We start from the raw sequence: 25,462 nt of genomic DNA, 5'->3' as shown, positions 1-25,462 counted from the left end.
AAGGTCAATAAATAAGTAAATACTTGTAAAAGGTCTGATTTTGAAAATAAGCAAGCATAATTGAGGGGGTCACTTTTGCCATTTTTCTCCCATTGGCAAACCATGCTGTGTGTTTCAAAGAATGCAGTAAATAACTTAGCTGTGTCACTGCAGCAGTGAATAATTGTTGATTACTTGGAGACATTAGAAGTTGTGCTTGTCTTCTAAGAGTATATTTGGGTTCCTTGCTACTGGAATTAAAGCAGGATAAAATAGGACAACTACAGGTCCCTGGTTTCCTGTCCAGCTCTGAAAAAGTTAACAGAAAACTGCAAATCCCCAGTTTCCAATCCACCTCTTAAAAAAGTTAATGGACATTTTACTTCTTTTTCTGGAGTGATGCAAATGTTCTAAAAAGGATCACAGTGAAGAATAAACTACTATGTGATGATATTGATTGTATAATATGGTTGAACTGTATGTGTGTGACTATTTCTCAATAAAAATATTAAACAAAAAAATGGCAGTGGCTTTACATAAAAGACCTTTTATTCTGAATATTATACACTGGACAGTATTTTCTGTGAGAAAAAAAAGAGAGTTAATGGACAACCACAAGTCCCTTATTTTATTTATTAATTTTTTTTAGTCCCTTATTTTCTTATCTAGCTTCTCTAGCTTCAAAGGAAGTAATAGAAACCACAATTTTTAGGTGCAAACTTCATGGGACATAAATTTCCCCTAAAGCTCCCAAACCATCAGAACCTCCCCAGACCATAAAAGCTTGTAAAATCACGGGCCCAAAGCAAACTCTTAGTTAATTACAGAAAACCTGGAGTTGTAAAGACAGTTAAACATTCGCCCACAGACAAATTTTGGATAGTGACAGGCTGGTCACAAGCATCAAAGTAATCTTTTCCTAAAAAAATGCTAGTCTGGTAAGCACTTGGTTAATACAAACCTTATAAGCCCCTAATGTTCAAAGGTTACTATGGAAACTTGCCACTAGCAAAAACCTTAGAAAGCAAGCTAACCCACTCCCACTTAGTGCATGTTTCTGTCTTGAACACATCCATGTTATCTACTTAATGTGTACTCTCTCTCTCTGTCTTCTTAATAAACTTTACTATTTATTCCTCTCTTGTTTGTCTAAATTCTTTTAGCAGTGGGCCACTGAAAGCTGGAAGGGGTCTCAGCTGGCACCATAGCCAGCCAGGGACCAGTTAAAAAATGTTTCTGTATCTGAGTCATTTCTCTGGAATGCACATGTGCATTTCTTAGTTCAATAAATTTGGGTCAGTATTGTACATACTTTTGCTCCTTCAATAACACATTAGCACTCTTTGTCATTTGGTTATACGGAGATTATTATGTAAGCGATATATTGAAATGTCTCACATAATTATGCCTTTTTGCAGTCTGGGTGTAAAGGACAGAAGATTAAGCATATGGACTGGAAATTGGAAGGAAGTGCCCAGAAAACAGAGTCACATGTACTGCAGAGACTAGAAGACAGAGGTGAAGATAGCATCTCTGAAAGCTTCCAGCTTCTGCAGATTGATGTGGAATGCGAGACCTGGGAGGGAAAGACACTGCCCACAGGCAGTGCAACATGGTGCTCGGTGAGTGCAATGAGTTGCCTGGCCATGGGCTTTGAGATGAGAGACCCCAGTTCTAAGAGTAAATAGTGGTAACAAAAGAGAGACTAGGAATGAATTTTGGGTATTCCAGGTGATAAATTTCCTGCTAACTGCTTTATGGTTTTAGTTCCATTTGAGACAAAGGAAAAGTAAATAGAGTTTAAAAGGAATTTTTATACACCTGGGAAGAGTCAGGAAATCTCTATTCTAGGCCCTGTCCTTAACAAATTATCTGTGACTTTGGACAGATCACTTTTTTTTTCTGTAGCTGTTTTCTCTAAACATAGTCCAGCCTAGGTTTGTTTGTGAGACTAGTTTCATTTGTTTCTCCTAACTTTCTTTTTAAATTAAAAAAAAAAATGAAGTAGTGTTTCTAATATTAATTTTCCTTTTTTTGTGCTTATGAAGTTCTCAAACAATTTTGTTTTCTGGATAACATAAGAAAAATGTGCAAAGAAAACAGAGACACTGGGAAAAGATAGTTGCAGCAAAGAAGAGTAAAAGAAAGCAAGAAAAAGAAAGAAGAAAAGCCAATCGTGCAGAAAATCCAGGTAACAAATCCTTTTTGTGATAATATTTATTTTCTAGCAAATTATTGTCTGCATGTTCTAGAAGAATAGGAATATTTAAGAAAAAACAAATATCTTGGAGGTAGGACGCATCATCCTGTTTTGGTGGGACTCTAGTATTAAACAAAGCAAAATTTAAGGCTGCCTTTCAAATATAACCTGTCCAGTGAACATATGTATTTGTAAGTTCTGATACCCAAAACACCTAACATTTATTCTGTGCTGATTCAATGCTAAGAATTTTATATGGATTACCCTAAGGGGTAGATACTGTTATCCAGATTTTGTATAGAAAGAGACAGAAGCTCAGAGAGATTAAATAACATGCCTAAGATCATACTGCTAATAAATGATCAAACTAGCACTTAAACCCAAGGGTCAGCTCCAGAGCCCATACTCCTTCCCAGTCTACCTAGATCCTAATGAATGAATACTTAGTACAAGTCTCAAGTTTCTCTTTATATCCAAAAAGTACGCTCCTGATTGTTTCCTACCGAATAGTATTCCTTTCTTTTTCTACTTTTATTATTTTCTGGTATTTCTGCTCTAGGCATCTGCTCCCAGCACAGCAAACGTTTTCTGAGAGCCTTAACCAAAGAGAGACTTTTGGAAGCCAAACACTCAGGACCAAGATTGTGTATTGATTTGAGTATGACCCAGCGCATGTCTAAGAAGGTAGACTATCCACTAAGCCCCTTCCAGGGAGGCCCAGGAGGGAACAGCTTTTAATGAAGAACATGACCAGCTCCTGCTTCTGTGATTCTTTAGTAAACCAGCAAAAGTGTTTGATTTTCTACACTGGGCTACTAAGTTCTGAAATGGCCGTTGTAAAGAATCTGGAAAAGAATAGATATCCTCCAGTTTAGTTTGAAAATGTTCACTTTATAAACCTTGGATTTTGAGCCCAGCCTTTCCATCGTTGTTCGTGGTGTCCCCAGTCTGGATGTCCCTTTTATGTTCAATTCTTTAGAGATTAAACATTTGGTCTTCTACTGGGAAGAGGAATATTTGCCTGGTTGCTTGTTGTGGGGTGGTTCCCTGACAGGGGATCTTCCTGCAGTGTATGTCAACTTTAACTGAATCTTTGTTTTCCAACATCCCTGTTGTATGTTCTATCATTTGTATGTTTTTCAGAGAATTAGGAGACAACTGCAGATCTGAGGTTATTACATACCATCCTCTAAGCTATAACCCTCTGAAAAGAGTCAACAAGAATTCTCTACTATTTATATTTGTAGAGTAAATCTAAATCAAGCCTTTTTTTCTCTGCTGAACCAAATCAGTTAAACTGTAAAGCCATCTTTGTACAAGTATGATATCTCTGAAGTCAGAGTGAAAAGTTAAAACTTCCAACGCTGTTGTATTTCTTAAGTTAGAGAGAAGGTATCAAGTTTATCTGTATAAAAATCTCTCTGTATAGTAATTCTAACCTTTTTAATTCATTCAAATAATAAATATCACAGTTAGATTTTAGATAAAAGCATAAAATAAAAATTTCATATATCCGAAATTGTGGGAAACAGTATGACAGTAGATCCCAGAATAAGGGAGAAATCTTGGTTTTTCTATTAACTCAGTATTTCTGGGCTAGTATCATTACCTTAACTTCCATTGATAAAGTTACTGATAAAGGGTGATACTGTATGGTGTAACACATTTGCATGTACTCACTCCTGGTATAAAAGGGGCCATGCCCGTTCATGAGATTTTCTGGAATAGCATCGTTGAACTTGATGGATAACTATTTGTTAATAACAAACAGAGTGAGTTGGCATGTTTCTACCCTGAGTTGTCTGTTTCTTTTAAGGAATTAAGTAGACTGGCTGGACAAATCCGAAGGTTGTATGGTTCAAATAGAAAAGCAGACAGGCCATTTTGGATCTGCCTCACTGGGTTCACAATGGACGGTCCCCTGTATAAAGAGTGTTTGAGGATGAATGATGGATTTTCTAGTTACTTGGTAAGTCTTTTGCATGTTATTTGAATTATCTGAAAAGTGCTTATGGGTGATAGTTAATTAAATACTTGAATTATGAATTTTGAAGTAAAACACATTATATAGTTTCACTATTACAGTATAGAAAAATTCAGAACCTTATCAGTTTATAAATTTAAAAATGTTTTCCCATCCTTTGATCACACTGGCAAACTCCCATTTCCAGTACCTAGGACTGTGTTTTGTGTTTTGCACAACAGACTGTATATTCCCGGAATGAAGTATTGGGGAAATGCCATAAATTCTTCCTTGTTCTAAGTAGTGCAGAATTAGAGAACTTGAACTTGGGGGCTGGAGAAGAACCCTTTTTGGAAGTAATGCGAATTTAAGATGGGTTTTAGGGAGGAGAAATTGTTCTGAATGAACCATGTTCAGCATGACTGGAAGGTGGGGAGCCTGGTTCTAGGTTGTGATCTTAAAGTTTCTCAACCTCTCTAGACCTCGGTTTCTTTTTCTGTATATTGGTGAAAGTAGAGTACTAAGGTACCTTTTAGCTAGGAGCCTCGTAAATGTAGTGATAAAAAATACATAGGTGAGAAATCAGATCAATTCCCAAGAAATGTTGCTAAAAATACCCTTCTGATGAGTGTGCAGTGTAGTGCTGTACATTAAGTTGTGGTTAGTGTTACCATCTGAAGTCTCTCCTATAGGGTGACCATTTCCAGCTTTACTTCTCTACTTCTTTTTATGATTGCAGTATATAATCACAACAGATCCACTCACAGGGCCACATTGTCTCCATGCTTTCCTGTTTTTATGCCTTGCTTAGGTGATTGCCACCAATTAGAATGCTTCTCCCTTTTGTACTTGTCATTCTTGCCTCTTCAAAAACCCACCTCAACACCCAAATCAATAGGCCAAGCCCTTGATCTTGAGGCTTGCTCTTGTAAACCTTAATGTATGTAGCAGAGAAGCTTAGCCTACCTATAGATGTGCCTAAGAGTCACTTCTAGAGGACCTCTTTTGTTGCTTAGATGTGGCCTCACTCTCTTAAGCCCAACTCTGCCAGTGAAATCATTGCCCTCCCCACTATGTGGGACATAACATCCAGGGATAAAAGTCTCCCTGGCAATGTGGGAGATGACTCCCAGGGATGAGTCTGACCCTAGCACCATAGATCAACAGTACCATCCTGACTAAAATGGGGAAAAGAAGGCATGGTGTGCCTTCCATGTAATAGAGAGCCTCAGAGGAAAACTAGCTCTCTTCCCTCTGAAATAAGGTATCAGGGGCTGAGAGAGTTTAAATAGAGTGGAGAGGCTGCTCTGGAGGTTGCTCTTATCCAAACTTTAGTTAGACATTGTTACCTATCATAACATGCAAACCCCAACCAAAACCAATCCAGCCAATCCTAAAGAACACCTAGGGCAATATATAAGATTCTACAAAGGTTCCATGCATTAGATTAACTTTCCAGAAACCTGTAGCCTCCAGATAGGCCCCTGGACCAGAGAAGTCCTGAAACCTAGAGGGGCCAGCCTTTCCAGAACATCAGCTAGTTCCATCTCCTTACCCCTTATTATTGACAGCCCTTCCAACATGAAAAAGGTAGAATGGGCACAGCCCAGTACCCCTAAAGAGTGGGAGAAAGATCAAAGGTGGTGGTAGAGTTCTGCAGAGAAGGTAGGGTTTAAAAACAAGTATGATTACTGAATCATTATATTGATATTTCTTTTAGTTTCCAGTATCTTAGAGCCTGTGAAAACCTAAAATTGTGGAATTGTAACCCATACCAAACTCTGAAATCTGTTCTACAACTAATTGTTGTGCTGTGCTTTGAAAGTTATTGCTTTTTTGTGTATACGTTATTTTTCACAAAAAATTTTAAAAGTGATGATTAAAATATATATATGTATTCCTAGCCTCCAGTGTTCAGGAGCAGCTAAAAGGAAGAATCTGAGATGATAGTATAGTGGCCCTGACAAATTCTGGGAACTGTCCTGTAGATGCTTGTTGGAGAGTGCTTTGAAAACTATGGCTTTCTTCTTTCTTTGCTTTGTTTATATTATATTATCCAATAGAAAAAGTTTAATAATATATAACAAAAACAAAACCCACTTCAGCATTCCCTTCACCTAAAAGTTGTCCCTGGCATCTTTCTGCAGTCCTGTGGCAGGCTCTCTGTACTCCATTAGGGCCCCATATCACTTTCTATCTTGTGTCATAGTTTTGAATGCCAGTCCCTTCCTACTTCTCAACTGAGCATTTTCTGAGAAGAGGCTTTCAAACATGTTGGACCTTGTGGCACCTAGAGCCAGGCCTGATAGAAACGAGATGTCCAGTAACAAGTTGTTGCATTATGGGCTGTGTATTAACGTAATTCCCACTACATTAGATTGTTTGCATTTTTTCAGCTAGACATAGCAGAAGAAGACTGCTTTAGTTTATTTCGCCTGGAAACTCTTGTGTACCTGACTCCTGACTCAGAACATGGTATGTACTTTAATGCATGGATTCATGTAGCATATTTTCCCAGCCCTTTGTTACATTATTCCCTGTGGCAGAATTTGTTAAAGTCACCCAAGTTGTAAAGAGAAAACCAGCAAAAAAAAAAGGAATAAACATTAATTGCACATCTCTTTTAGGCAGACACCTTCAGTAGATACTTTACATGGCTTACGATGTGCGCACAGCTGCATGGATTTAGGATCTCCATCTGTGGTAGTTAGGTTCAGGTGTCAACTTGGCCAGTAATGATGCCCTGTTCTGTTTCTGTTGCTTTAAATCATCAGTATGTGAAATTCATCTGTGGCTGATTACATTTGCGATCGGCCAGAGTGCCTTCCACAATTTAGTGAGGTTTAATTTAATTAGCTGGAGGCTTAAAAGAGAGAAGTCAGCAGCTCGGTGTACCTCATCTCAGCATTTGAAGCTCATCCCAGATGTTTGGAGATGCAGAAAGGAATCACTGGGGGAAGGCCTTTGGAACCCAGAAGCCAGGAGAAAAGGCCAGCAGATGTCGCCGTGTGCCTTCCACGTAATAGAGAGCCTCAGAGGAAAACTAGCTCTCTTCCCTCTGAAGAGCTATACATTTGTAACTGAATCAATCCCCTTATTAAAAGCTGATCCATGCCTGGTGTGTTGCATTCTGGCAGCTTTAACAAACCAGAATACCATTCTAGGCAGACCCTCTGTGCTGCTTGATAATCCTTCTTAGTTACCTCCTTGGCCCTTCTTAGGTTAATGTTTTATATATATATGTAATGTCCCTAGAAAATCATCCACTTCACATAATTTTCAAATTTATGGGTATTAAGTTGATCATAGTATCATTCTCTTCTACTTATTTCATGTTCATCTGTATCTTTAAGTTTGTCTTTTTGAATGTTAATTGTGATTTGGGTTTACTACCTTTTCTTCTTGATTGGTGTTCTAGTTTGCTAGCTGCCGGAATGCAATATACCAGAAATAGAATGGCTTTTAAAAGGGAGAATTTAATGAGTTGCTAGTTTACAGTTCTAAGGCCGAGAAAATGTCCCAATTATAACAAGTCTATAGAAATATCCAATCAAGGCATCCAAGGAAAGATACCTTGGTTCAAGAAGGCCGATGAAGTTCAGGGTTTCTCTGTCAAGTCAGAGGCACATGGCGAACACAGTCACAGTTTCTCTCTCGGCTGGAAGGGCACATGGCAAGTAAGGCGTCATCTGCTAACTTTCTCTCCTGGCTTCCTGTTTCATGAAGCTCCCCGGGAGGCACTTTCCTTCTTCATCTCCAAAGGTCACTGGCTTGTGGGCTCTCTGCTTCTCTCGGCTATGTCGTTCTTCTCTGTTCTCTCTGAATCTCTCTGAATCACTCATTCTCCAAAATATTTCCTCTTTTATAGGACTCCAATAAACCAATCAAGATCCACCCAAATGGGTGGAGACATGTCGTCTCCTAATCCAGTTTAAAAACCATTCTTGACTAAATCACATCAACCAGGGAGATGATCTCATTAGTTTCAAACATACAGCATTGAGTAGAGATTATTCTACCTTTATGAAATGGGATTTATATTAAAACATGGCTTTTCTTAGGGGGCATACTTCCTTTCAAACCAGCACAATTGGCTATACCAAATGTTTGTCTATTTCATTGATCTTTTCAGATGACTAGCATTTGATTTTATTGAGAAATCTTTTATATTTCATTAAATTTCTACTTTTATTGGTAATAATTTGTCTCCTTCTGCTTTCTTTGGATTTAGAAATGATAAAATGGAGTTGATCTTAATGGCCTTCATTTTTTCATTAGCTCTTGAAGATGTTGATTTAAACAAAGTTTATATCCTTGGTGGACTAGTGGATGAAAACATTCAGAAGGTGAGTATACGTTTTAGGCCCAACAACTATATTTTAAAAAGTATTGCTTTCAGAGGCATCTGCCCTGTCATAATTTTACTCATAGGGCCTAAAAATTCATTGGGAATAGGAAGAAAGTCTATTATCCCTAGGTTGGTCCTCCCAACTGTGAAGTTGCCTCTCAGTCATCAGAAATGTCAGCAGACTTGAGCCTAACAGTATCAATAGCCAGGAATCAAAATAGAGTGTTTGGTAATTACATAAATAGCGATTGAGCTCCTTTCTTCTCTTCTCTCTTCAATTCTGGAAGGACATCCCTGACCTTGACCATGGAAGCATTGATCATTATTTTTACAGCTCTTTGTTCTTTGTGAGAGAGTTGTTTGCTTCTTTTCAGGCTCACTTTCCTGTTGACGTAGGTCTTATCCCATAACCTCAGACTCAGTAGGACCGTCCAGATTACTTCTGTTGAATTGGAGTCTTATTGGTATAATTGGAATGTCAGTGGAGTTTTGAAATATGTTTCTGTTTTACAAATACATGTTGAGATAATTTTGTTTGTCTGCATTTACTAATCAACTTATTTTTGCATGATACAATAATAAAATGTATAAAAAGAAATACAGTGCAAAGTAAATGTTTCATTTTTGTCCCCAGGTCTCCCTCCCAGAGACAACCACTATTAAGTTGTCTTGTGTAGCCTTCTTGAGATATTCTGTGATCACACAAATATGTGATTCTGAATCTACTTATATATTTTTTTCTCATATATGTGGGTATATTTTATATATATATTTAATGCATTTATGAGATACCCACACATATTTAACACAAATGATAGTTTAACTGAATTGCATTTATTTTAAAAAGATTAGTATTCATGTTTCCATAGTGATAATCTAAAAAGTGAAGGGGGAAGGAGATAGCTCTTACAAAAGAATGGCAACTGATAAATGAGGAAGACATAATAGAATTAGAAAATCATCATTTTGCCACACCCAGTGTAATAATTGATTCAGACAATTAACTAAAAGGTTGTGGGAGAATGTGTTATCATATTATCTCAAAGTATCTCAGATTACAAAGGCAAAAATATACCATTACGATGAAGATATCTGGAGGTTCCATCTCAAGCATCACCAGTACTGACAATAAGTCCCTTGTGATGTGATGCAATAAAAGATATAAAATTTCACCTGTGAAATATACGTGCCAGGAGATGTTTAAACTCAATTTAATCTTGAGAGATAAACAAATCTAGAATATGGAATATTCTACAAAACAACTGGACTGGACTTTCAAAAATTCATGTAATAGAAACTAAAACAGGCTATTTTAGATTAGAAGATTAAAGACCTAACAGCCAAAAGCAATATGTGAACCTTGATTGGATTCTGAATTGGGAAGAAAGCTTTATAAAAGACATTGGGGATAATTTGGGAAATTTTAATATGGGCTGGGCATTAGGTGATACTATGGGGTTATTGATAATTTCCTTAGATGTGGAAGGTGGTGTGGTAAAGCAGGAGAATATTCTTGTTCTTAGATAAATGCTTAAGTATTTAGTGATGAAGTTTTCTGGCATCTATAGTTTACCTTCAAATGGTTCAGCAAAATATGTATGTACGTGTGTATATCTATATATATATATAGATATAGATATACACACACACACAGGGAAAAGCAAATTTGACAATAATGTTAACATTTGGTAAATCTAGATAAAGGGTATGAACGGTGAGATTATTATTCTTTCAACTTTTCTTAGGTTTGAAATATTTCAAAATAAAAAGTTGGATAGAAGGAGGAGGGCTGGGGGCACAAATGAAATCAGAAAGAAAGATGATAAAGATGAAGATGATACAATGTAGGAATGCCTAGAGTGTATAATAATTATGACTAAATGTACAAATTTTAAAAATGTTTTTGCATGAGGAAGAACAAAGAAATGTCATTACTGCAGGGTGCTGAAAATAGATGGTAATTAGTATTTTAAAATTTCAACTTGTGATTGAGACTAAAGCAAAAAATGTTTATTTGGTACAAAATTAATGTTTTGACTAGTGCATTTCCTAATATAACTTATGTAGATAGCTTGATTGAACACCATAAGTACTTGGAACCTTGGGTAGGACATGAGATTTTGTTGGTTTGTCCAGAGTGATGCCCCGATGAATCCCAGAGTGATTTGATCAGTGAGTGGAAAAGTATTTGCAAAGTCCCCTTTGGGGAATGGTGAGAACAGGGAGAAATTCAGCTTGCCCAAGTTGAATTCTTGATATTCTCACAAGCAGTGTGGACAACCAAAGCTATAGGCTGAGCCCCTGTCTTGGGGTTTGTTCTTATGAAACTCAACCCCACAAAGGATAGGTCAAGCCTACTTAAAATTAGGCCTAGGAGTCACCCCCAAGAGAGCCTCTTTTGTTGCTCAGATGTGGCCTCTCTCTACAGCCAACACAATAAGCAAACTCACCACCCTCCCCCTGTCTATGTGGGACATGACTCCCAGGGGTGTCCTGGCAATGTGGGACAGAAATCCCAGAATGAGCTGAGACTCAGCATCAAGGGATTGAGAAAACCTTCTTGACCAAAAGGGGGAAGAGTGAAATGAGACAAAGTGTCAATGGCTGAGAGAGTCCAAACCGAGTTGAGAGGTTATCCTGGAGGTTATTCTTACGCATTAAGTAGATATCACCTTGTTATCCAAGATGTAATGGAGAGGCTGGAGGGAAGTGCCTGAAAATGTAGAGCTGTGTTCCAGTAAGCCTTGTTTCTTGAAGATGATTGTATAATGATATAGCTTTCACAATGTGACTGTGTGATTGTGAAACCTTGTGTCTGATGCTCCTTTTATCTACCTTGTCAGCAGACGAGTGGAATAAAAATAATAGGGGGAACAAATGTTAAAATAAATTTAGATTCAAATGCTAGTGATCAGGAAAAGGAGGGGTAAGGGGTATGGTATGTATGAATTTTTTTTCTGTTTTCATTTTATTTCTTTTTCTGAATAGATGCAAATGTTCCAAGAAATGATGATGATGATGAATATGCAACTACGTGATGATATTGTGAATTACTGGTTATATATGTAGAATGGAATGATCAAAATAGGAATGTTTGCATTTGCTTTGTGTTTTTTGGTATTTAAAAATTTTTAAAAAAATTAAAAATTGGGAGGAGGAAAGGTAGCTGTATTGCAGAGTATAGGATTACCGCTTACCATGAGGATTGTCATCATTCTCCTGCAGCAGGGGAACGACCTTTTTTGAGGAAGTCAAGTCCTGGTCAGTGAGTAGCTTATGATACGTAGAGGCACAGCTTTAACATGTTGTCTGCTCTTATTTCTTCACCAACATATAAACTGGAAAAAAAAAAAAAAACAGAACAAGATTGTGTCACATGTATAGAACAGTTTGGTTGTTACTGAAGAATTTGACTTCTTCACACAAATACGCTAAGAACAAAATTTCTTGAAGGACAGTGATTTATCTTTAAATGTGCTGAGAACTGAAGCTAATCTGTAAACTCCTCTAGGATGGCATGCATGTCTCCTACTAACTTTGAGTTCTGTACTTTACAAAGTGATTGTAAAGGAATAAGACTGCTTAAAAAAAAACAAAAAACATAGCTTATATATGCAAAGAGTGTTACCCTCCAAAGGAGACCCTTATTCCACATGAACCTGCATGTTAAAATATTTTTGCAAGTTCTTTCTTGGAATTGTGTTCCACATGGGTCTGAGAGATAGATAATCAAATGTCAGACAGAGATGGGGCTAAGGCTGCTTCATGCTGTTCCAGTTAGATGACACTCATGACAGCCAGTCATCTGTGGCACTGAAAATAAAATGATGTTGACAAGCCAGAACAAATTCAAAAGAGGTTGAACTGAATGACTGACTCAGAACTAGACCATAGTCGAGAAAGAGTTGACGAAACTGAGGCTGCTAATCAGAAGACAAGAAAACTCATAGGGGTGTGATCACTGCCTTCAAGTATCTGAATGCCTGTCTTGTGGAAGAGCCTTTATACTTGCTTTATGTGGCTCTGAAGGAATAGACCTAGGACTCATGAGTGGAAGCCACAGGGGAGATTAAATTTGGCTCAATATCAAGGATTTCCTGTCAGCTGGTACTATCAAATGGAAATGGGTTGCTTCAAGATGTGGGAACTCCCTGTCACAGGGCTTGTCTGCTCACAAGCCCAGTGACCACTTGAAGAAGGTGTCCTAGAGGACAGACAAACATTTGAATGGGTTGGAGTGGGGAGTAATAAAAGTTAACAGTTACATAACACTTGAACTAATTGCTTTACATATGGTAACTCATTTTAATCTTTAGAACAACCCCATGGAGTATGTATTATTATTGTCAATTAGTTTCCCTTAGAAGGGAAATTAAGGCATAGAGAAGTTAAGGGGCTCACCTAAGATCACATAACTGGTAAGAAGCAGAGCCAGGATTTGAACCCAGCAGTCTGGCTCCAGAGACTGTGCTCTTAACCCCCACGCTGAAATATCTCCTATACTTTTGAGGCTTCTTCTAAACCCACGTATGTAATTTATAATCTCATCCTCCTTCTTTAACTATGGAATTTTAGAAGAGTAGAAATCTTTCCCATGCTTCTTACAAGGGAGTGAATGTAATTTAAACTTCAATTCATGACTCTGGGCCACCTATAAATGGTTATCAAGTATTATATACATACCATAAATGGCCTCAGAATATTGAACTTTTTGAATTCTTGTGATTTCTTTCTTTTTTTTTTTTTCACTTTTCAGAGCACTTTTATTCTTCTGTTTTTTTTTTGTTTTTTGTTTTTTTTTTGCAATTTCCCAAACACTTAATTGGTCTATCTGCTCTCATGTCTTAATGTTGTTAGTGGTTTAGCTGTCTTTTTTTTTCTTGGAACATTTGCATCTATTCAGAAAAAGAAAGAAAATGAAAACAGAAAAAAAAAATTATACATACCATACCCCTTACCCCTCCCTCTCTTTCATTGATCGCTAGCATTTGAAACTAAATTTATTTTAACATTTGTTCCCCCTATTATTTATTTTTATTCCATATGTTCTACTCATCTGTTGACAAGGTAGATAAAAGGAGCATCAGACACAAGGTTTTCACAATCATACAGTCACATTGTGAAAGCTATATCATTATACAATCATCTTCAAGAAACAAGGCTTACTGGAACACAACTCTACATTTTCAGGCACTTCCCTCCAGCCTCTCCATTACATCTTGAATAACAAGGTATATCTACTTAATGCGTAAGAATAACCTCCAGGATAACCTCTCGACTCAGTTTGGAATGTCTCAGCCATTGACACTTTGTCTCATTTCACTCTTCCCCCTTTTGGTCAAGAAGGTTTTCTCAATCCCTTAATGCTGAATCTCAGCTCATTCTGGGATTTCTGTCCCACGTTGCCAGGAAGGTCCATACCCTTGGGAGTCATGTCCCACGTAGACAGGGAGAGGGTGGTGAGTTTGCTTGTTGTGTTGGCTGTAGAGAGAGGCCACATCTGAGCAACAAAAGAGGTTCTCTTGGGGGTGACTCTTAGGCTTAATTTTAAGTAGACTTGACCTATCCTTTGTGGGGTTAAGTTTCATAAGAACAACCCCCAAGACAGGGGCTCAGCCTATAGCTTTGGTTGTCCACACTGCTTGTGAGAATATCAAGAGTTGAACTTGGGAAAGTTGAATTTTCCCCCATTCTCACCATTCCCCAAAGGGGACTTTGCAAATAATTTTTTATTCGCTGATTAAATCACTCTGGGATTTATTGGGGCATCACTTTGGACAAACCAACAAAATCTCATGTCCTTCCCAAGGTTCCATGTACTTATGGTGTTCAATTAAGCTGTCTACATAAGTTATATTAGGAAATGCACTAGTCAAAATATGAATTTTGTACCAAATAAATTTTTTTTTGCTTTAGTCTCACACATAAGGTGAAATTTTAAAATCTGTTTTCACCACCCTGCAGTAATGACATTCCTTTGTTCTTCATCATGCAAAAACATTTTTAAAATTTGTACAGTTAGTCACTATTATTATACACTCTAGGCATTCCTAGATTATACCATCTCAATCTTTATCGTCTGTCTTTCTTTCTGATTTCATTTGTGCCCCCAGCGCTCCTCCTTCTAGCATTCTCACATTCAGCTTCATTCAGTGTTTTAACATAGATGTATTACAGTTAGGTGGTATTGTGCTATCCATTTCTGAGTTTTTACATTCAATCCTGTTGTACAATCTGTATCCCTTCAGCTCCAATTACCCAATATCTTACCCTGTTTCTATCTCCTGATGGTCTCTGTTACCAACGAAATTCTCCAAGTTTATTCACTAATGTCAGTTCATGTCAGTGAGACCATACAGTATTTGTCCTTTTGTTTCTGGCTAATCTCACTCAGCATAATGTCCTCAAGGTTCATCCATGTTGTTACATACTTCATAACTTTTTTCTGTCTTAAAGCTGCATAATATTTCATCGTATGTATATGCCACAGTTTGTTTAGCCACTAGTCTGTTGATGGACATTTTGGCTGTTTCCATCTCTTTGCAATTGTAAATAATGCTGCTATAAACATTGGTGTGCAAATGTCCGTTTGTGTCCTTGCCCTCATGTCCTTTGAAAGGTAGATACCTAACAATGGTATTGACGGGTCATATGGCAATTCTATATTTAGCTTTTTGAGGAACCACCAAACTGCCTTCCACAGCAGTTGTACTATTTGACATTCCCACCAACAGTGGATATGTGTGCCTCTTTCTCCACATCCTCTCCAGCACTTCTCACTTTCTGTTTTATTGATAATGGCCGTTTTGCTGGTGTGAGATGATAGATATCTCATTGTGGTATTGATTTGCATTTCTCTAATGGCCAGGGAAGTTGAGCGTCTCTTCATGTGCCTTTTGGCCATTTGTATTTCCTCTTCTGAGAAGTATCTGTTCAAGTCTTTTGTCCATTTTGTAATTGGATTGGCTGTCTTTTTGTTGTTGAGTTGAACAATCTCTATAAATTCTGGATACTAGGCCTTTATCTGATATGTCTTTTCCAAATATTTCTCCCATTGTGTAGGCTGTCTTTTTACTTTCTTGATGAAGTTCTTTGATGCACAAAAAGTGTTTAATTTTGAGGAGTTCCCATTTCTTTCTTTCTTTCTTCAGTGCTTTTGCTTTGGGTATAAGGTCTATAAAAACACCTCCAAGTATAAGATTTATAACATATTTCCTTGCATTTTCTTCTAAGTGTTATGGTCTTAGACCTAATGTTTAGGGCTTTAATCCATTTTGAGTTAACTTTTCTATAAAGTGTGAGATATGGATCCTCTTTGATTCTTTCGCATGTGGATATCGAGTTCTCTAGGCACCATTTATTGAAGAGACTGTTCTGGCCCAGGTGAGTTGGCTTGACTGCCTTATCAAAGATCAATTGTCGACAGGAAGGACAAGCAATTTCTTCCTGTGGGACCCATGGAGGAGGCGCCAACACCTTGTGGAGTAATTGTGCCACGTGCAATTAGGTATTTCAAGATACAATTTGCCTTCCGGAGAAGATGGCAGCTTAGTAAGACGCGCGGGTCTTAGTTCCTCCTCCAGAACAGCTACTAAAGAAGTAGAAACAGTACAGAACAGCTCCCGGAACCACGACAGAGAACAGAAAAATAGCGTACCCCATTCTGAAACGGCTGAACCGGCTAAGAGAATCCGCTGCGGTGAGATCCCCGAGAGGCGCACGCTTCCCCGGGCCGTGGCGGCTGGCGGCCGGAGCCCCTCCCTCCCTCCTTCCTGGGCTGGATGGGAGATTTGGATCAGCGGCCCCTCAAGCCGCGGTGGCCGGCGCCCCCCCCCCCCCAACGCGCGGCTTCCCGGGCCGGCTGGGAGATTTGGATCGGCACTCCCCCAAGCCGCATCAGCTGGCGACCCTCCCCCACAGTGAGAGTCTTCCAAAGTTAAAGGAGCCACAGCATCTTTTACTGGTGGGACCCACAGACAGACGAGCACCACATACTGGGAAGGACAAGAAAAACAGAGCCCAGAGACTTCACAGGAAAGTCTTTCAACCTGCTGGGTCCCACACCCAGGGAAATCTGATTAAATGCCCAGACGCCAGCAAAAAATAACGGATCACACCAGGAAAGTTGAAGATATGGCCCAGTCAAAGGAACAAACCAATAGCTCAAATGAGATACAGGAGCTGAGACAACTAATTCTGAATATACGAACAGAAATGGAAAACCTCTTCAAAAACCAAATCAATAAATTGAGGGAGGACATGGAGAAGGCATGGGTTGAACAAAAAGAAGAAATGGAAAACTGAAAAAACAAATCACAGAACTTATGGGATTGAAGGACAAAGTAGAAAAGATGGAAAAAACAATGGAACCCTACAATGGTAGATTTCAAGAGACAGAGGCTAGAATTAGTGAACTGGAGGATGGAACATATGAATTCCAAAAAGAAATAGAAACTATAGGGAAAAGAATGGAAAAATTTGAGCAGGGGATCAGGGAACTGAATGACACTACGAAGTGCACAAATATACGTGTTGTGGGTGTCCCAGAAGGAGAAAACTACAGACCATTCTCTCTAATGAATATAGATGCAAAAATCCTCAACAAAATTCTAGCAAATCGAATCCAGCAACGCACTAAAAGAATTATACATCATGACCAAGTAAGATTCATCCCAGGTATGCAAGGATGGTTCAACATAAGAAAATCAATTAATGTAATACACCATATCAACAGATCAAAGCAAAAAAATCACATAATCCTCTCAATTGATGCAGAGAAGGCATTTGACAAGATTCAACATCCTTTCCTGTTGAAAACACTTCAAACGATAGGAATGCAAGGGACCTTCCTTAAAATGATAGAGGGAATATATGAAAAACCCACAGCTAATATCATCCTCAATGGGGAAAAATTGAAAACTTTCCCCCTAAGATCAGGGACAAGACAAGGATGTCCATTATCACCACTATTATTCAACATCGTGTTGGAGGTTCTAGCCAGAGCAATTAAGACAAGAAAAAGAAATACAAGGCATCAAAATTGGAAAGGAAGAAGTAAAACTATCACTGTTTGCAGACGATATGATATTATACGTTGAAAACCTGGAAAAATCCACAACAAAACTACTAGAGCTAATAAATGAGTACAGCAAAGTAGCAGGTTACAAGATCAACATTCAAAAATCTGTAGCATTTCTATACACTAGTAATGAACAAGCTGAGGGGGAAATCAAGAAACGAATTCCATTTACAATTGCAACTAAAAGAATAAAATACCTAGGAATAAATTTAACTAAAGAGACAAAAAACCTATACAAAGAAAACTACAAAAAACTGTTAAAAGAAATCACAGAAGACCTAAATAGATGGAAGGGCATACCGTGTTCATGGATTGGAAGACTAAATATAGTTAAGGTGTCAATCCTACCTAAATTGATTTACAGATTCAATGCAATACCAATCAAAATCCCAACAACTTATTTTTTGGAAATAGAAAAAGCAATAAGCAAATTTATCTGGAAGGGTGGGGTGCCCCGAATTGCTAAAAGTATCTTGACAAAAAAAAACGAAGCTGGAGGTATCACGCTGCTGGACTTTAAGGCATATTATGAAGCCACAGTGGTCAAAACAGCATGGTATTGGCATAAAGATAGATATATCGCCCAATGGAATCGAATAGAGTGCTCAGATATAGACCCTCTCATCTATGGACATTTGATCTTTGATAAGGCAGTCAAGCCGAGTCACCTGGGGCAGAACAGTCTCTTCAATAAATGGTGCCTAGAGAACTGGACATCCATATGCAAAAGAATGAAAGAGGACCCGTATCTCACACCCTATACAAAAGTTAACTCAAAATGGATCAAAGATCTAAACATTAGATCTCAGACCATAAAACAGAGGAAAATGTAGGGAGATATCTTATGAAACTTACAATTGGAGGCGGTTTTATGGACCTTAAACCTAAAGCAAGAGCACTGAAGAAAGAAATAAATAAATGGGAGCTCCTCAAAATTAAACACTTTTGTTCATCAAAGAACTTCATCAAGAAAGTAGAAAGACAGCCTACACAATGGGAGACAATATTTGGAAACGACATATCGGATAAAGGTCTAGAATCCAGAATTTATAAAGAGATTGTTCAACTCAACAACAAATAGACAGCCAGCCCAATTACATAATAGGAAAAAGACTTGAACAGACACCTCCCAGAAGAGGAAATACAAATGGCCAAACGACACATGAAGAGATACTCAATGTCCCTGGCCATTAGAGAAATGCAAATCAAAACCACAATGAGATATCATCTCACACCCACCAGAATGGCCATTATCAACAAAACAAAAAATGACAAGTGCTGGAGAGGATGCGGAGAAAGAGGCACACTTATCCACTGTTGGTGGGAATGTCAAATGGTGCAACCACTGTGGAAGGCAGTTTGGCGGTTCCTCAAAAAACAATATAGAATTGCCATACGACCCAGCAATACCATTGCTAAGTATCTACTCAAAGGACTTAAGGGCAAAGACACAAACGGACATTTGCACACCAATGTTTATAGCAGCATTATTTACAATTGCAAAGAGATGGAAACAGCCAAAATGTCCATCAACAGACGAGTGGCTAAGCAAACTGTGGTATATACATACGATGGAATATTATGCAGCTTTAAGACAGAATAAACTTATGAAGCATGTAATAACATGGATGGACCTAGAGAACATTATGCTGAGTGAGACTAGCCAAAAACTAAAGGACAAATACTGTATGGTTCCACTGATGTGAACCGACATTAGAGAATAAACTTGGAGTATGTCATTGGTAACAGAGACCATCAGGAGTTAGAAACAGGGTAAGACAATGGGTAATTGGATCTGAAGGTTTACAGACTGTGCAACAGAACTAGATACAAAAACTCAAAAATGGACAGCACAATACTATCTAATTGTAATGTAATTATGTTAAAACACTGAATGAAGCTACATCTGAGCTATAGTTTTTTTGTTTGTGTTTTTTGTTTTTTTCCTTTTTATATATATTTTTATTTTTTATTTTTGTTATTATTTTTATTTTTTCTCTATATTATCATTCTGTATCTTTTTCTGTTGTTTTGCTAGTTCTTTTCCTAAATCGATGCAAATGTACTAAGAAATGATGATCACAGATCTATGTGATGATATTAAGAATTACTGATTGCATATGTAGAATGGAATGATTTCTAAATGTTGTGTTAATTTTTTTTAATTAATAAAAAAAAAAAGATCAATTGTCCATAGGTGAGAGGGTCTATATCTGAACATTCTGTTTGATTCCATTGGTCAATATATCTATCTTTATGCCAGCACCATGCTGTTTTGACCACTGTAGCTTTATAATATGCTTTAAAGTCAGGCAGCATGAGACCTCTGGCTTCATTTTTTTTCCCTCAGGATACTTTTAGCAATTTGGGACATCCTGCCCTTCCAGATAAATTTGCTTACTGGTTTTTCTATTTCTGAAAAGTAAGTTTTTGGGATTTTGATTGATACTGCACTGAATCTGTAAATCAATTTAGGGAGAATTGACATCTTAACTATATTTAGTCTTTTGATCCATGAACACGGTATTCCCTTCCATCTATTTAGGTCTTCTGTGATTTCTTTAACAGTTTCTTGTAGTTTTCTTTGTATAGGTCTTTTGTCTCTGCAGTTAAATTTGTTCCTAAATATTTTATTCTTTTGTTTGCAATTGTAAATGGAATTCGTTTCTTGATTTCCCCCTCAGATTGTTCATTACTAGTGTATAGAAACACTACAGGTTTTTGAGTGTTGATCTTGTAACCTGCCACTTTGCTGTACTTATTTATTAGCTCTGGTAGTTTTGCTGTGAATTTTTCAGGGTTTTCTACATATAGTATCATATCATCTGCAAACAGTGATAGTTTTACTTCTTCCTTTCTAATTTTGATGCCTTGTATTTCTTTTTCTTGTCTAATTGCTCTGGCAAGAACTTCCAACACAATGTTGAATAACAGTGGTGATACTGGACATCCTTGTCTTGTTCCTGATCTTAGGGGGAAAGTTTTCAGTTTTTCCCCTTCAGAATAGTGTTAGCTGTGGGCTTTTCATATATTCCCTTTATTATGTTGAGGATGTTCTCTTCTCTTCCTATCCTTTGAAGTGTTTTCAACAGGAAAGGATGTTGAATTTTGTCAAATTCCTTTTCTGCATCAATTGAGATGATCATGTGGTTTTTCTGCTTTGATTTGTTGATATGGTGTATTACATTAATTGATTTTCTTATGCTGGACCATCCTTGCACACCTGGAATGAATCCTACTTGGTCATAGTGTATAATTTTTTTAATATGCTGCTGGATTCGATTTGCAAGAATTTTGTAGAGGATTTTTGCATCTATATGCATTAGAGAGATTCGCCTGTAGTTTTCTTTTTTTGTAATATCTATGTCTGGCTTTGGTATGAGGGTGATGTTGGCTTCATAGAATGAGTTAGGTAGCTTTTGCACTTCAATTTTTTTGAAGAGTTTGAGCAGTATTGGTACTAATTCTTTCTGGATTGTTTGATAGAATTCACACGTGAAGCTAACTGGTCCTGGACTGTTCTTTTTGGATTGCTTATTAATGACTTATTCAATTTCTTTACTTGTGATTGTTTTGTCAAGGTCATCTATTTCTTCTTGAGTCAAAGTTGGTTGTTCATGCCTTTCTAGAAAGTTGTCCATCTCATCTAGATTGTTGTATTTATTAGCATAAAGTTGTTCATAGTATCCTGTCATTACTTCCTTTATTTCTGTGGGGTCAGTAGTTATGTCTCCTCTTCCATTTCTGATCTTATTTATTTGCATCCTCTCTCTTGTTCTTTTTGTTAGTCTTGCTAAGGGTCCATCAATCTTACTGATTTTCTCATAAAACCACCTCCTGGTTTTGTTGATTTTCTCAATTGTTTTCATGTTCTCAAATTCATTTATTTCTGCTCTAATCTTCGTTATTTCTTTCCTTTTGCTTGCTTTGGGGTTACTTTGCTGTTTTTTCTCTAGTTCTTCAAAGTGGACAGTTAATTCCTCAATTTTTGCTGTTTCTTTTTCTTGGATATAGGTATTTAGGGCAATAAATTTCCCTCTTAGCACTTCCTTTGCTTATATACCGTAAATTTTGATATGTTGTGTTTTCATTTTCATTTGCCTCGAGATATTTACTGATTTCTCTTGTAATTTCTTCCTTGACCCACTGGTTGTTTAAGAGTGTGTTGTTGAGCCTCCACATATTTGGGAAATTTCTCACACTCTGCCTATTGTTTATTTCCAACTTCATTCCTTTATGATCTGAGAAAGTGTTTTGTATGATTTCAGTCTTTTTAAATTTATTGAGGCTTGCTTTGTGACCCAGCATATTGTCTATCCTTGAGAATGATTCATGAGCACTTGAGAAAAAGGTGTATCCTGCTGTTGTGGGGTGTAATGTTTTATATATGTCTGTTAAGCCTAGCTTATTTATTGTAATATTCAAATTCTCTGTTTCTTTAATGATCCTCTGTCTAGCTGTTCTGTCCATTGATGAGGGTGGTGAATTGAAGTCTCTAACTATTATGGTATATGTGTCTATTTCTTTTTTCAGGGTTTTCAGTGTTTGCCTCATGTATTTTGGAGCATTCTGGCTCAGTGCATAAGTATTTATGATTGTTATGTCTTCTTGCTGAATTGTTCCTTTTATTAGTATATAGTATCCTTCTTTTTCTCTTTTAACTGTTTTACATTTGAAGTCTAACTTGTTGGGTATTAGTATAGCTACTCCTGCGCTTTTCTGATTGTTATTTGCATGAAATATCTTTTCCCAACCTTTCACTTTGAACCTATGTTTATCCTTGGATCTAAGATGTGTTTCCTGTAGACAGCATATAGATGGGTCCTGTTTTTTAATCCATTGTGCCAGTCTATGTCTTTTGTTTGGGGAGTTTACTCCATTAACATTTAGTGTTATTACTGTACAGGTAGTACTTTTTTACCATTTGTGCTTTTGAATTTTATATGTCATATCTAATTTTCTTCTTTTTAACCTTTACTCATAGTCTTCATTTCTACACTCTTCTGCACACTCCTCTTTTCTGTCTTTTCGTATCTGTCTCTATTGCTTCCTTTAGTATTAGTTGTAGAGCTGGTCCCTTGGACACAAATTCTCTCAATGATTTTTTGTCTGAAAATGTTTTAATTTCCCCCTCATTTGTGAAGGACAGTTTTGCTGGATATACAGTTCTTGGTTGGCAGTTTTTCTCTTTAGCAATTTAAAGATATTATCCCACTGTCTTTTCGCCTCCATGGTTTCTGCTGAGAAATCTACACGTAGTCTTATTGGGCTTCCCTTATATGTGATGGATTGCTTTTCTCTTGCTGCTTTCAAGATTCCCTCTTTCTCTTTGACCTCTCACATTCTGATTAGTAAATGTCTTGGAGTACGTCTATTTGGATCTATTCTCTTTGGGGTATGCTGCACTTTTGGATCTGTAATTTTAAGTCTTTCGTAAGATTGGGAAATTTTCAGTGATAATTTCCTCCATTAGTTTTTCTCCTCCTTTTCCCTTCTCTTCTCCTTCTGGGACACCCACAACACATGTATTCGTGCGCTTCATATTGTCCTTCAATTCCCTGAGTCCCTGCTCATATTTTTTCATTTTTTTTTCCCTATATTTTCTTTTCCTTGTCGGATTTCAGATGTTCCATCTTCCAGTTCACTAATCCTATATTCTGCCTCTCAAAACCTACTATTGTAGGTTTCCATTGTTTTTTTCATCTCTTCTACTGTGACTTTTTATTCCCATAAGTTCCATGATTTGTTTTTTCAGACTTTGTTTCTTCTTTTTGTTCATTTCTTGCCTTCTTTATATCCTCCCTCAATTCATTGATATGGTTTTTGATGAGGTTTTCCATGTCTGTTCGTAAATTCTGAATTAATTGTTTCAACTCCTGTATCTCATTTGAATTGTTGGTTTGTTCCTTTGACTGGGCCATATCTTCAATTTCCTAGTGTGATCTATTATTTTTTTCCTGGCACCTAGGCATTTAATTACCTTAATTAGTTTATTCTGGAGATTGTTTTCACTTATTTTACCTAGGGTTTTCTTGCTGGATGAATTTGTTGTCTATATGTTCTTTCACATTCAGTTCAGCTTTATCTGGACCTCTAGCTTAGGCTTTGTTTAACAGACGAGAATTTTTCAGTTCTTATTTTCTTGTTTCTTGCCCTGCCTGTGTGGTGCCTTTTTCCCCCCACCTCAACAGGGTCTACTTAGGTTTTATAGACCCCAGCTGGATTTTCACAGACCAAACTGGGCCCCTGTCAGGAGGAAAGAGTCACCTGTGTTGGTTTTCCCTGAAGGTGAGACCCAGCAGGTTGAAAGCCTTTCCTATGAAGTCTCTGGACTCTGTTTTTCTTATCCTGCCCTGTATGTGGTGCTTGTCTGCCTGCAAGTCCCACCAGCATAAGATGATTTAGTACCTTTAACTTTGGCAGGCTCTCCCTGCTGGGGGCATGGTGGAGACAGAGGAAAGGATGTAAGCTGGTTTTAATGGCTTCAAATGACCAAACTCTGGTGTCTAAATTCCTTAAGGGAAGGATTCCACCTGAGTTGGGCTTCACCCCTCCCCTGGGGAAGGCACATGCTGAAGACAAGCCCTCAAAGAAGCTTGTTTCTACCTATGCCTGGGGCAGTTCCAGCCTGAGAAGTCCTGCTGCTGTATCCAAAGGCAGTCAAGACTTTGTAGAAACACAGCCACAAAAATCTGTTTCCTTCACTTTTTTTCTTTTTCCATCAGCCCTGCCCCCTTGGCACCGGGGCAAAAATAAGCGACCTCCACTTTGACCAGATTCACCTGAGCTGCGGGCCTGTTTTTAATTGTCAGAATTTGTTAATTAATTCCACAATTGGCGTTTGGTTGTGCTCAGTCCCTGCTGCTGGTAAAGTCTCTTTCCTTTCCCCTCTGGGAAGCAACCTGTGGGGGAGGGGCACCAGCCGCTGCGGCTTGGGGAACTCACAGTTCAGGGGGGGCTCGCAGCCAGTCTAGCTGGTCCAGATTTGGGTATGCTGTGTGTCTGGTCACTGATGTGGCCCCAGGAGCTGTTCTGTATTGTTCCTGGCTATTTAGTAACTGTTCTGGAGGACGAACTAAATCGCGCACCTTGCTAAACTGCCATCTTGGCATTGTCTCGCGTGTTTATATTCTTAGAAAAATCTTTCCAATCAGCAGAGATATATGTAACTGAAGTCGGTATACCTGTCTTGAATCCTGTCTTCTGTTACTCTAATTTGCTACTACTAATCAGCTGTGAACTAAAAAAAGTCCAGACTCCAGAATTGGATCCTACTTTCTGAGTTAGAACCACGGGTGCTGTACTGTGATTCATTGGACTGCTTGGACTTTGTGATGCAAATTTTTGTGTCTGCTGAAATGCCTCTTTTTGCTTCTTTCCTGCTTGGTTTTAATGTGGTAGCAAATAGATGCTAGTGGATAAATGACCCCCAAATAAATGATGTGTTGCACACAGCCCTTCCTTACTTAGGACAATAAATACTCTTCATTTTCTGAAGATTCTTCCATTCTACCATACTTTACTTATTTTTAAAGTAGCATATTTTTTAGTAGTGTTAATTATGATGAATGGTTGGAAACTGGAGTGTTGGTAAATGGGTATTCTTCTGATTTGCCATGCAAATTGCAAGAGTATGTTTAAATATTACTTTTATAATGAGAAAAGTATCTCCTCATGATTTATAGAAGGTGACATTTCAGAAGGCCCAAGAACACTCTGTCCAGACAGCCCGTTTGCCAATCCAGGAATACATGGTCAGATGCCAGAATAGAAGAAACTATCATTCGGAGATACTGGCCATCAATCAAGGTATTACTCATGCCCACGTCTAAACTATGGTAGTTCTGTACTGCTTTTTTGCATCACATTTAAGTATAAATGGCCCCTGAATTA

At 37.8% G+C, this 25,462-nt stretch overlaps 1 protein-coding gene across 1 annotated transcript in view; it reads left to right on the top strand.

The window, feature by feature from the left end:
- The window catches only part of TRMT10B (tRNA methyltransferase 10B), a 36,329-nt gene that overhangs the window by 4,522 nt on the left and 6,345 nt on the right, over positions 1–25,462 (top strand). Inside the window, exons 2-8 of the mRNA XM_077147657.1 lie at positions 1,398–1,601; positions 2,062–2,170; positions 2,739–2,863; positions 3,996–4,148; positions 6,539–6,617; positions 8,421–8,488; positions 25,255–25,378. Of these exons, the coding sequence (XP_077003772.1) occupies positions 1,428–1,601; positions 2,062–2,170; positions 2,739–2,863; positions 3,996–4,148; positions 6,539–6,617; positions 8,421–8,488; positions 25,255–25,378 (832 nt within the window). The 5' untranslated portion in view covers positions 1,398–1,427. The remainder of the gene's footprint in view (positions 1–1,397; positions 1,602–2,061; positions 2,171–2,738; positions 2,864–3,995; positions 4,149–6,538; positions 6,618–8,420; positions 8,489–25,254; positions 25,379–25,462) is intronic.

Source organism: Tamandua tetradactyla, chromosome 2 (genome assembly GCF_023851605.1).
Source record: "Tamandua tetradactyla isolate mTamTet1 chromosome 2, mTamTet1.pri, whole genome shotgun sequence".
NCBI classification, from domain to species: Eukaryota; Metazoa; Chordata; class Mammalia; order Pilosa; family Myrmecophagidae; genus Tamandua; species Tamandua tetradactyla.
Note: the sequence above shows the minus strand (reverse complement) of the source record. Positions and strands in the feature narration are given on the sequence as shown.